Genomic DNA, 13,770 nt, shown 5'->3' on the forward strand with positions numbered 1-13,770 from the left:
CTGTCAATGATGTTATGCATCCTGTAATTGATGTGTTGAAACGTGTCTGCTGTTACACCACACAGTACATGTGAATTAGTAGACCTGTTCCAAGACAAGACCTGTTCCAGTTTATTCCACTGTATCAAAGAGTAACAAGGTTGTAGCAGCACAGCTGTTACATGTACACTGAAGACCATGAGGCCTTGAGTCGAGCTAAGCATGCTTTGTATATCAAATTTATCATGACCCGATTTACCCCATCCAGCAGGTCTCAGGTCAGCTCTTTGCCTCTGATGAAAATTTAGGCAAATTGGCAAAGTTTTGTAAAAGCCCTCAATATTACAATGTAACAACTATATGTAGGTACCCACAAATACATTATGCAAGTACAATGATGGTACCTGATAGTACATGTTGTTACACAGGTTGTACCACTGTACCTAATTAGGTAAGTACACTGTAACAGCGACACATTAAAATAAAGTGTTACCGCAGTTTTTTGCAGTGTATTGTGTAACTGCAAGAAGCTGCATATTTAACTGATTGTTAAGCTAAGCAATGTTAGGAATATTCTTTTATGTTTTATAGATTTTTATGGTTACAGAAACTCCGTTCACGCATACAGTCAAGAAACAGTTTATAATTTAATAAAGTTCACCCTTAAATCCAGCCTCTAGTGAAGATGGACGGTGTCACCCGAATCTTCTTTTTACTCACACACACCACCGAACTGTTGCTGTACTACTATTTTTGAGAGTTTGTCCTAAAACCGGTAGTTTGAACATAGTTTCATTCTTAAGAGTCTTTGTGAATATGGACCATGAACACAGTTAATGTAGAATGATGTTACATTCATAATATATTTTTATGTGCCTGTTTTGCATATACTGATTTATATAAAAGGTCCATAGTAATAACCTATAAATTGTATCTGTTGAATAAAACACATTTTGTGTCTTTCTGATTTTTAAAAAGATACATCTATATTTCAACTAATTCTTCTAAACAATGTGTAATTATATATGTCCATCATGTGCTTAATAAATGGTGTATTTCTACAGACCAAGAAATCTGTGGCACTGTGTCTGTATTATCTGTCTCAAGGTTTTTTTTGTGCAATCTTTGGTCAAAGATTTGTTGGACACTGGACCACTGGCACACATGGAACTTGGTGTGTAAGGAATAGAAGGTTTTTGTCACAGGGGTATCATGTAATGTATCTCTAACTATTATTACTGTCTATCGATTAATCAGTCGTCTATTATCGTTTTTCCTCCAATTCAAATTCATCATATGGCATAGCTTAGCTTGCATTAATCACTTTATAGCAAGACCAGCTTGTAATACAGGAACAACCATACAATTAAATTCTTCAATTAATCTCTCGGGTCTTTATGGCTTCAGTAATGAGTGTAGTCCTGTTTAGCAGCTATAAGGACAAATACTTTGAAAAGAATAAAGGACATTTTTTGAACATTTATGAACAGTGGTTGAAGTGGTTTGGAGTAGGATACAAAACATAACAGTAGTAGTACTAAATAATATGGAAGACAAATATAAAAAAATAATAAAGAACACTGATAAAATAAAAAAAAATGATGTCGTGAAATATCGAAAATACTCTGTGTCTCTGTCGTTGATTAATGTTGATGCATTGTGGCAACCGTACAATTTATAAATATTTATATTCCAAGAGGCACTTTCGCTACAATTTTGAACATTTGCTTACTTCATTCACAAAATAAAAAAAGCTGTCTACAACCTATCAAAATTCAGCCACCGAGATGTGCTTGTGCTGATATCGTGATTTTAAGTCTTAATTTAATGTGCTACATCAGTTCCTCATGCAGTTTTTGTGTTAAGCAAATTGAAATAGAAGCTGATTGAGTTTTACAGTTTAAAAAATGCAACTGTGGCTAGAGGAACTACAAAAGTAGCAGTATGAATGCACAAAAAAATCTATGAACTACAAAAAAGGTACAGGAAGTCCCTACAGTGCAAAAACGCCTTATGTCATTGTTCACACAAACATACTAAAATGTTGCAATGATGCGTCATCTATACTGAAATAGCTGTACACAAACGTACTACAAAAGTTGCTACTATAGCCTACAATTTAAGGTGCATTGTATTTCTAAACACTTGGTATTTCACAGTTGTAATGATATCCAACAAATTTCTCATGTTATATTTGACTTGGCCAACAGTACGGCAAGTCTGTCATATTGAATGGTATATGCTAATTTTGACATTTTCACACAGGGTTTTAAGGGGCTTACTATTGCTGAAAACTCATGGAACTTTAGCCTGACAATACAAACCAAATCTTGTTCCACAGAGAACAACCAATACTTGCTTAAACATTCATGATGCCACACATATATAAAGTAACCGTACATGCAAACCTAAATAATTTATTCCATGCATACAAAATTTTCTGAATACTTGTGCATTTCAGTGCTGTGATTGACTCCAGACTGAAAGTGGCCTTAAAATATTTTTGTATTTTTGACAGGAAAGAGAGAGATAGATGATCAATATCTGCTGAAATGAGTCACTTTGTAGGGACCGGTTCTAGTAGGCATGTTGACTCATTAGGGAAATGAGTTCAAGGAGGTCAGTGGGGCTACTTACCTGATATTTACTTACCTGAGAAGGTTGTTTGCCCAGGGTGAGGCTCAGCCATTGCACATCCGGTCATGCTGACCCCTGTGAATTCCTCAAATGTGGGAATCTCGACTGCACAATTTCTGGTAGTGGGGGACTGCATTCGCACCCTCCCCTGATTTATTGAATTTCCCCTTGGGGATCAATAAAGTATTCCATCCATCCATCCATCCAATGCTAAATTCAGATTTTTTGCTCAGATCTGATTTTTGTTTTGTTTTTTTGGCTGTTCACATTACCTTTTAAATTGTGGCCTATATCAGATTCCAGTGTGAACTGTTTGCAGTTCTGAACTGACCCGCATGCGCAAAAGAACAATAACAAATATAGCTGCAAGCAGCAATGTGGGGGCCTAGCAGTGCACTAGCAGAAATTGCCATGGCATGTACATAGCAAGTACTCACAGTAACTTTCATGGCAATTGCATAAAGAATGGCTGAAATATCAGCTCATTTACTTTGTTACAGCGCCCCTAGAGGCCAAATTACGGCACTGTCCTTGTACGTTCTCACAATCAAGTGGTAAGTCTCCAACCAAGTTTGGCTTTAATACATCAAAGTGTTGCTGAGATATGAGCTCACTGTCTTTATTACAGCACTCCTAGAGGCAAAATGACACCACTTTCCTTGCATGTCCTCACAATCAGCTACCATGTCCCTGTACCAAGTTTGAACTTCATACATCAAAGCGTTGCTGAGATATGAGCTCACTTCCTGTATTGCAGCGCCCCTAGAGGCCAATGCTGCAAATTTCCTAGTGCGTCCTCACAATCAACTACCATGTCCCTGTACCAAGTTTGGATTTCATACATCAAAGCGTAGCTAAGATGTTAGCCCACTTCCTGTTTGGCGGCTTCGTCACCATATTTGATTGGCTGTCACAGGCAAATAAACTTGACTTGAAAAAATCTGACAAGTATCATTTGTGTGGCTTAGTCTGAAGATCATCTCCGCCAAGTTTCATGAAAATAAGATTAAATTTGTGACCGCTGAAACTTTTTGTAGAGTTTGGATCAAATCCAATATAGCGGTGGTCCGAATTTCATAATTTTCGACCCAGCAGTTCATATTTCGGCCAAATTTTGACCCGTTGGTGGCACTACACGGCTGGGTTTAGCTTCGCTGCTAGACCCCCAATAAGAATACTAACAAACACAATGGGGTTCTGCAGCTTAGCTGCTAGGCCCCCAATGACATCAGCTAACTTCTGCCGGCGCATAATTGTGACACATGTCGATGTAGATTGGCGTATAAGTCGCATCAAATCCGCCTTGGTTGTTCTCACTGCTGCCGCATTGAAGAAAATCAGACCTTGGTCTGATTGAGGACTATATATTATGGAAGTGGTCTAAATCTGACTTGAAAAAATCAGATCTGGGCAAGATTTGAGTGTTCATACTATGTCTAACTAGATTTGGGCCACTTTTGCCTGCAGTCTGAACATAGTGTGACAAATATACACCAGATTGTAATTGTGTTAGGGAGCTCAAACATTATATAAACTGAGTTGTTATAGTCTTTTCTCGGTGACAAAGTTTGCATTTGTATGCTTGTTTCAGAAAGGTGAAGAGGAAGTGTTTATTTAACAGTGTGTGTTCAATATGGCTCTTTTTTCAGGTACTAATTGCCGTGCAGCTGGAGGATGGTAACCGTCTGCAAGGTGCATTCAGTTGTGGGCAAAGCCTATGGGAATTGCTGAGCCACTTTCCTGAATTAAGGTATCTCATTGTATTTTTAGTGTTCAGTGATTTTTCAAGAATGAACAAAGAATAAAACTCTGGCATATTGCTATCCAGATATGCAACAGTCCACTTTGTAAAACATTCTATTGCAACATTTTTTTATGTTTCATTCTACCTTGCATATTCACGGACAAGGTTTGTTCATTTATGAATCCGTTTCCAAGCCAAATCCGAAAAACAACCAAAAGACGTTTTTTTTTTCTGTTTCTAAAACCAAAACGGAAAAACAGAAAAAGGAAAAAAATCAAAAAATGACTTTTAAAACCGAAACAGCGAAAATCATATAGCCTACTTTTGGTCTGCATTGAAATGAGCCTACGATATGAGTAGCCTATACAGGCTCGTTTCTGACATCACTAGCCTAAGAATGCATTATTTACGTTGTAAAGAAATATGAAAGAAATTAATGACAACTTTAAGCACAGATCATTAATTTAAGCTAGAACAACACTTAGAGAGCGCAGGCCTCCACCAACTTTCACTATCATACTTTGAGGTGCCCCACTATTGGGATCTGTTTCATAGATTGATAGGTTTTCCTTGGCCTATATGCGCCACCAGGTTTTGTAAAAATTGTGCCGATCATTTCCATATAATATTGTCTACTGACAGACAATTTAGGCTTGATACAGTACTTTATTAGCCTGGCTAACGTCAGACCTCATCTCATTGAGATGGGGTCTGGGAACTAGGCATTCATTTTCTCGTATTTGAAACGTGGTTTACGAATGCCCGAAATTAGCTCGAAAAATTAAACTTCTATCAGGCCAATCAAATCGTGTATAGAGTCGTTAGGCGGGCTTAACATAATGATTAATGGCAGAGTTGCAACGGTTGGGCTTGAATTCCCTGCTACTACTGCTAAACGAAGATGATGGATGTTGCTGTTGGCCATCAGTGTGACACGAGTAAAGCTTGTTTTAAGATGGCAAAAGTTTGAACTAGCCAACTAGCTCCGCTGGTGGGAAAACGATGGGACTCAGCTGTCCTATTAGCGCAGAGGGAATTTGAAAGACAACCGATTATCCCGCCCCTCGGACTGAGCACTGCGAACGGTGAGTGCCCAGACCCTACATTTGAATGTGGGTCTGGCTCGTCAGGCTAAGGCTGCCTAGCAGCGTGAATAAAATCGCGCGCATAAGGCAGCATGGGAAAACCCAGGCTAGTACTTTATAACAATATTTAGGCTTGATACTTAATAACAATAAATTACAAGGCGAGACACAGCCTAATGTAACAAAGTGTAAGTTGGTCATTCTTGGCAAATGCCAATTGTTGCACAAGGTATACAAAATGTCCCCCATATTACATTTTTACTGTTTTTTTACTGTTACTGTTACTATTATCTGTAAAATACATGCTCTATTTTAAGAATGGATACATTTCAACAAAAAGCAAATTATATGAAATGTGGTCACATTTTGAATGTATTTGATCATTAAGTTACCACAAAGATATGCAAAATATTTGTAGATTTTATACTATTATACATGCTTCATTTTTGGCAGGTGACCCTCTCCGAAAAAACCTGAAAGAAATCACAGGTGTTTGGCAAATATTTGGCAGGTGACCCTCTCCGAAAAAATCTGAAAAAAATCACAGGTGTTTGTAGAACAAATCTATGCATAGATCTTAAATAGTATATCTGCATAACTAATCGTTGTAAAACTACAGCCCTTTGAAACTTCAAGTCATTTTAAGCATTGCGGTGAACAATCCTTTTTGTTCAACTTCCAACATTATTGGCTCTTTTGGTATTTCACACACATTAGTGAAACTATGTGAATAGAAGTACATTGTCCTGTTGAATTAAAAAATCCAATCGGATCAGACGTATCGTATGTACTTTCCCCTCTGCAAAGCTCTGAAAATGGCTATACATTTATTATGTGAAAAGACATGACCTTTGAGGGCTTCTCATTCAAAAAGTATGTGACACAAATTCATCAGATTTTTCGGGATAACAGTAATAGTGTGTAATCTGTAATAGTGATACAGATATACTATTTAAGATTTATGCATAGGTTTGGTCTACAAACACCTGTGATTTTTTTCCAGATTTTTTTGGAGAGAGTGACCTGTCAGCCACTGGGTGATTTGACACGGAATGACCCAGTCAACTAACACTGCAGACGTTAACAAGCATTTTCGACAGGTCATTTCTGCCGTTTTTACGGGACAACTGTTCATATCATTCTCCCGTTTAAGCATCTCATTAACTTTTGTTTTGCATGCAAAACCCATTGTTGATGATGCACTCTTGGTTCGGTTCAAAACTGGTAGAAATGTGGGCTGGTTCACTAGATAGCACCAAGGTTCAAAGAATTCTGAACGGAACCGGTTCATGAGTCCGTTTTCTGTCGGTTGAAAAACACCCACTGTTACTATAAAGACATTTCTCAACCAAAATCCCTTGGTTGGATAAATCAATCCGGATTGCAGTGAATACACTGGGGATATGAGTGACTACAAAGTGGCGTGCTATGCTCTCCGTCGAGAAGTGAAGGCTGCCAAACTGCGCTACAGAGAATGAGTGAAGTGTTACTTCCAACTGAATGACCGCCGATGCTTATGGCAAGGACTAAAGACTATCAGCGACTTTGTAAGCAAATCCATCACTTTGGTTAGGGATATCAGGATTTAAAAAGAAGAGATTATCACACTGGTCTAATGTCAAGAATTGTTTTATTTGGAGCGAACAACGTGTTTCACCGTTTGGCTTCCTCAGGTTCACTCTGTGATTTTGGATGACACCCACCACAGGTGAAATAGACAATTGTGGCGTCACATGACCTCCACTGTGTACAATTCGGTTTTATACACTACCTTTTAAAAGTTTCGAGTCATTTAGAAATGTCCTTGTTTTCATCATTAATGTTGTTAATTAGAAAATTGCTGCTTTAATGCAATATCTACATAGTACACAGATGCCCATTATCAGCAACCATTCATCCAATGTTCCAAAGGCACATTCTGTTTACTAATCTGATATCATTTTAAAAGGCTAACTGAGAAAAACATTGGAGAACCCTTTTGCAATTATGTAAGCGCATAATGTAATCTTAAAACTGCTGCCCTGATTAAAAAACAATGCAACTGGTATTCTCTCTATAATGGAGTGGAATGGAAATTTCTAAGTGACCCCAAACCTTTGAACGACAGTGTACATCAAAGTGTTGCACCACAAATACATTCTATGAATTTATCAACAATAAAAAGTCAATGCATAGTAGGGGTGTGACAGGGGTGTGAGATTTTGTGATACAACAATGTCACAATATTTCTCGTCAAGGTAAAAATCTGTCTCGTGGAGTAGTATGCAGCAGTAGCCAGCATGACTGATGAGTCTGGAAAAGGGACTCAAAGTGCTGAATACTGGAATTATCCTTTAATGGCATTAATGGCAGTGATTCCATTATGCAACAAAATGATTGTGTTGGTTGTAAGGAGTACTAGTAATCCTCATGTGACTCTTCCCAGCATTTCTGATGAAGATGAAGACTCCACACCTACATGTGTGTACATGAGAGATGAGGTATCAAAAAAGCCTAACTATTTTTCATACATGTTGCTTTTTACTCCCTTCCTGTCTTATGTTTTGATCTAGTGTTTTTTTTTTTTGTAGATCACTGGACAACAAACCTTACAGAGTACCACTCTGAAGTCTCTGGGGTTGACTGGAGGCAGTGCCATTATCAGGTAAGAGATAATGGCACTGCCTGACGTGTTGCCGGAAATAGCATAACTTTCTGTCTGTTTTTGATTATTTCTCATCTGTCTACTCTGTCAAGATATATGCTGAAAAAGCCCAAGAGAACAGAGGATGGGAACTCCAATGAGTCGGCTGTCTTTCCAACTGATGGAGTTATCATGGAATCTTCAGAACACCTCGCTAGTCAGTTTGTGCTCCCTCTGCCATCAGGAGACAATGTGGCTGATGTTATGGCAGAAGAGACAACATCCTCTCCCTCTATGTCTATGGAACCATGTGTGTCTGCCAACTTGTGTTATGTCCAGGCAAGAAAGGATGAAATGTCATCTGGATTCGACTCCCAGGCCCTGAGGTCCAGAAATCAGGTGGAGGAAAAGCAAAGGGAACAGGACTTAGAGAAAACACCGGATGCTGAACAACACAAAGATGAGCCCAGATCTTCCAGAGAGTGCAAGATTTCAAACCAGATCCCTGCGCGCAGTACCTTTGTGCCTTTCTCAGGGGGAGGCCAGTGTCTGGGTGGTACTGGCATCAGTAAGAGTGTCTCTTCATCCCTTACAGTGGGTCCTCCTGATGCCAAGAAACCCAAATCGAGCCATGAAATAAAGGTGAGGTGGATAAAATGAGATGAATAGCTTGTTCACAGGTGACACTCTATTATGGTAAATACATTTTTTTAGACTTTAACAGCCTCAGGTTTCCTGTCGATCACAGTGCTTCATATCTACCCATTTTTCAAAAGTCATTGAAGGACCAACAGTTTACTAGCAACTTTTGACACGTATGCCATGATTTGGCTTTTGCTAGATTTATTAATTTACATAATGTAGTTAAGTTGTCATCCGTGGCATTGAACAAATGCACTAACTTTACTTGAATTTTTAAATTATTTATTTATTTAGTGCACTGGGGCTGATGTAAGTGAGGAAGGAATATGTGTGTTTATTATAAGGGAGCAAAGCAAAAATTCTACACTCCTCCCCGCATCACATACACACACAGGCACACAAAGAGAGAGAGCCATTCACACTTTACTTCGCAGAGTTTGAGCTGCACCCAGTTTCATTTGAGCGAGGTCCACACAAAACATTTTAATGACTAGTGATATTTGGCTTTGCATGTTCCTTTTTTTAATCTAGGCTCTTGTAATCTCAGAGGTCTATGTCTATGATTCATACATTGATGATAGTCTGGAAGTTGAATTCATCTTCTGTTTTTTAATGGTGGTTTGCAAACAGCTTTTATGTGTAGTACCACCTCCATCTGGCTGTAGTAGTAAACCACAGTTAATAACCTGTAGTACTAAACCACAGTTAATAACCCCCTTTTTTTTCAGAATTTAGCCTGTGTCAAAGCCAGTGATGGACAGGGGTTCGGCAGGCAAGATACAGACATAGAGGAACCTGTAGAGGTAAAACGGGAGAGGCAAGAATAATGACTGCTGGGGAAAAAATCACAAAATCCACACATCTAAAGATGTTTCTTTTAATTTGTGTGTAGGAAAATAAGGCAAGAATGAATATAAGTATTTTGGAGAAATTACCATAGTGGTAGACAAGTTAGTTTCATTATTTTAAAGACAATCTACCTAATGGACTGTTTAGTTTCCCTATGTGCCTTTGCTAAGTTTCTAATCATAATACGTAATACTATACACTGGTCTACCATTTATTTGCTTTCCTCCAAAGTCCTCACTGGACACAATGGGCAACATTCACCAATATCTTCCTAAATGGTTTCTTGTATTAGTTCTTAAGAAAGTCACCTAAGAAAACTCTCAGATTCAGAATTGTTCACAGCTTTGTTACGATGCAGTATCCTATTTTCAATCGCCTTGTAATGGACTGCGAAGTGAACTGTAGGGTATTCAGCATGTTTAGTGATATTCCATTCCATAGGGAGGGACAGGGAGCTATTGAACATGGCTACATCACTTCAGCAGAAGTAAGATGGCACCTGGAGTTCAATAGATAGTCCGAGGTGGCTGTATGTGAAGATAAATGTATTTTGTTTGGCTTTTTTATGCTTACATTTTGTGTATGTTAGCGAGAAATAGATACTGTACATTCTAAAAAAGCCGTTATTGTATTCCCAAAACAGGTCTGAAATGTTGTGTGAGCCAAATACCTAACATTAGCAAGCTAGCAAGTAGGGTTTTGCATCTCTCCCTTATAAGACGATTCAATACTTATCTACAGTCAGTGCGATTCAATCTGATGTGATACGATGTAATAGGGTAACCTGACTCTCGCCAGATGAATTTAGTTCCGCCTAGCTCCACTCACATCCATCTGGGATCGGTTCCGTTGAGAGTGATTTCGGCACCAGATTGTATGGTAGAGCCAATCAGGATGCAGGGCGGGAGTTTCATAGATGTGACGTTGTGTAGAAGCGACTGTAAGACTGTTCTCAGCGTCACAGGTTGGCTTCGATGTGAGTGGTTGAAGTAGCACGTCAATAGATGACGGACAAGTGGCTTATCCAATCATATGCAAGGATTTTTTGATAAGGCCCAGCCTTCTGAAGCACCACTCCAATGGATCGATCCCAAATGGATGAGTGGAGCTAGGCGGAACGAAATTCATCTGGCGAGAGTCAGGTTAGTAATAGGGCCCCAAAATGCAATACAGTTCTTCACATTTGTTTATTTTCAAATGTTATTTTCTATTATCAAGTATCTACACTGCAAAAAATGAATTCTAACCAAGTGTTATTGATCTTATATTAAGATTAAAAAATCTATTTGATATTGTTTTTAGTATAAAAAGACTTACCTAGCGCCCTCTCAAAAGATCATTTTGACTTAATTTAAGAAGACTTTAACTTATTTTAAGGAGTCTTATCAAGACAAATTTGCTCAACGCACTGGCAGACAAATTTGCTTGTTTTTAGGACAAATTTGCTTAACGCACTGGCAGACAAATTTGCTTGTTTTCAAGATGAGATGTCTTAAAATAAGTCAAATATTTTTTAAATTAAGTCAAATGATTTCACAAGAAAGCGCTAGGTAAGTCTCTTTATACTGAAAACAATACCAACTATTTTTTTTATCTTGACATAAGATTAATAACACTTGGCTAGATTTTGTTAGATAAGCAGTTTTTGCAGTGTAATAAGAGTTTGACTTATTTTAAGGTGTCTAAAACAAATGTGCTTAACACACTGGCAGCCAAATTTGCTTGTTTTCATGATGAGCCGTCTTCAAATAAGTCAAGCAAATTTGTCTGAAAAACAAGCGTATTTGGTTGTCAGTGCATTGAGCATTTGTCTTGATAAGACTCGAAGTCGTATTAAATTAAGTCAAAATTATCTTTCGAGAGAGCGCTAGGTACGTCTCCTCATACTAAAAACAATACAGTCCTTCTCAACAGCATCCAGTCTTTGGTGATATTTTGTCTTCACTGCTGTGAGAGCAGAGAAACCTGCCTCACACTGCAAAAACTGCTTATCTAACACAATCTAACCAAGTGTTATTAATCTTATATCAAGATAAAAAAAACTAGTTGGTATTGTTTTTAGTATAAAGAGACTTGCCTAGCGCTTTCTCATGAAATCATTTGACTTAATTTAAGAAAAGTAAGACATCTCATCCTGAAAACAAGCAAATTTGTCTGCCAGTGCGTTAAGAAAATTTGTCCTAAAAACAAGCAAATTTGTCTGCCAGTGCGTTGAGTAAATTTGTCTTGATAAGACTCCTTAAAATAAGTCAAGGTCTTCTTAAATTAAGTCAAAATTATCTTACGGGAGAGCACTAGGTAAGTCTTTTCATACTAAAAACAATACCAAATAGATTCTTTGATCTTAATAGAAGATTATTAACACTTGGTTAGATTTCATTTTTTGCAGTGCACATAGGTATGTTGTGACGAAGGGCATTAAAACCTAGCCTAGAAATCTAGACGCACCCTAGCGGTGGCAAATTAATTTGCTCAGCCTGTACGTCTAGTATCAAACCATAGGGATTTCTATTGGCTAACACCGTGGATGTTATTCAATCACAGCGCTCTATTTTGTTAGAGAGTCTTAAGGCGGGCTTAACAGGATAACGACAGTCCTGCGACGGTGAACAACAAGGAAGGTGGCTATGGCGAACGAAGAGCAGTTGTTTGAATCGGCGTTGGCGTCAACTTTGGAGAAGTTGGACTTGTGCTTTTCTTTGAAAGTTGAGCAACACAATGCACTTAAGTCATTCCTTTCGAAGAAGGATGTATTTGCCGCTTTGCCGACCATTATCACGGATATGGTCGTGAAGGCTGGCCTATTGCATGCCTAGGCAGTTTGAAAGACAATTCTCTGCCCGCCCCTTGGATTAAGCGAGGTGAATGGTTCGATGCCAGACTATACATTTCAATGATATAGGATGGCCCGCCAGGCTAATTAAAACCATCGACAGTAAAAGAAATGGACAAACAGACTGTTGTTTTCAATGGGAGGGCACTGACACAAATTAAAAACATTTTTAAGTTGGCTTCCCATCGTACTGCGCAGACTCACACTTAACTTTGTGACGTTAGCCATCGAACTGAATCTTGTAACTTCCTACGCCTTCAAACTCATCAAAGTTAAACATGTATTTAATTATTATTATTAACATCAACATCACAAGTGATATCAAGTCGTGTTTATGTTGAAACTACCAGACATGATCAACTTCAAACACAGTCAATGGTAAAACAAAAACAAATAGTTCTTCTAATAATAATAAACTTCTTTCCACTTTGCCGACCCACTGTCAATCCATCGAAAACCTCTGAAATGATTAGTGCCGCCTTTTTTATTAGGTTTACTTGCCTCTGTGTAATGCTTTTACCTTAACATACAATGGTCTTGTAGGCTACATAGTTCTTGGTTTTGCTAATGAGTTTCTGTACTGGCTGGACTGAGCTTCTTATCCAAACAATACGGTTATCTCCCTACGGTGCGACAGAAAGATTACGTCAAAGTTAGCTTCCCTACAACCGGACATGCTAAATATTCTTTTTACGGGAACCCAACGTTATGTACGAGGTAGTTGAGCCTGTTTTGCCTTGGATTGTATATGTAGATAAGAAGCTACAATGAAGCTACAATGTCGGCACAGGATATATGTTTTATAAAGTTATGGGATTTCAAATAAAAATCCTAAATGAATGGGCATTCTATGGGGTTAGCACAGTGTTGATACCTCCAGCCTCCATGGGTGTTTCAACTTCCGGGAAATCGCCTGCCCCCTTGATTAAAACCCTCAAGGCTGGCTTTGCCAGGACTGGGTATGCTGCCATTGCTTTGGCCCAAAATTCCACAAGAGCTTTTGTTTGAACTGCAGTTGCAGCGCTCCATGAGATGACCGGTCAATCAGCTGTTCCTGCTCCTGAAGTGACAGCTGTAGCACAGGGAGGGAAACTTCAAATGTGTTGCGAATCCACAACTGAGATGTATCCATAGGTGGGAAATATTTTCATAGCTGCTAGGTGAATTGTTGAGGTGTTCAATTATTAGACTTTTTACATATTCACCCATGACAACGTTGTTTGTTTCCATGAACGCATGCAGTTTAGGGAAACACAGGAGCATATTCCCACTCACACAGCCTACACTGCAAAAACTGCTCATCTAACACAATCTAACCAAGTGTTATTAATCTTATATCAAAATAAAAAACTAGTTGGTATTGTATAAATAGACTTAC

General features: G+C 38.4%; 1 protein-coding gene and 1 pseudogene across 5 annotated transcripts in view; both read left to right on the forward strand.

Moving 5' to 3' along the window:
- aspscr1 (ASPSCR1 tether for SLC2A4, UBX domain containing) overlaps window positions 1–13,770 on the forward strand; it is an 87,468-nt gene that overhangs the window by 15,083 nt on the left and 58,615 nt on the right. For 4 of the 5 annotated variants that reach the window (XM_048252426.1, XM_048252427.1, XM_048252428.1 and 1 more), the window contains 5 exons: window positions 4,266–4,366; window positions 7,871–7,925; window positions 8,016–8,089; window positions 8,182–8,710; window positions 9,439–9,513. In XM_048252426.1, coding sequence (XP_048108383.1) covers window positions 4,266–4,366; window positions 7,871–7,925; window positions 8,016–8,089; window positions 8,182–8,710; window positions 9,439–9,513 — 834 coding nt within the window. Of the gene's footprint in view, window positions 1–2,497; window positions 2,599–4,265; window positions 4,367–7,870; window positions 7,926–8,015; window positions 8,090–8,181; window positions 8,711–9,438; window positions 9,514–13,770 lie in introns of those variants that run through there. The other variant, XM_048252430.1, reaches the window with a different exon arrangement.
- On the forward strand, window positions 2,624–2,767 carry LOC125301310 (annotated as a pseudogene).

Source organism: Alosa alosa, chromosome 9 (assembly GCF_017589495.1).
Source record: "Alosa alosa isolate M-15738 ecotype Scorff River chromosome 9, AALO_Geno_1.1, whole genome shotgun sequence".
NCBI classification, from domain to species: Eukaryota; Metazoa; Chordata; class Actinopteri; order Clupeiformes; family Clupeidae; genus Alosa; species Alosa alosa.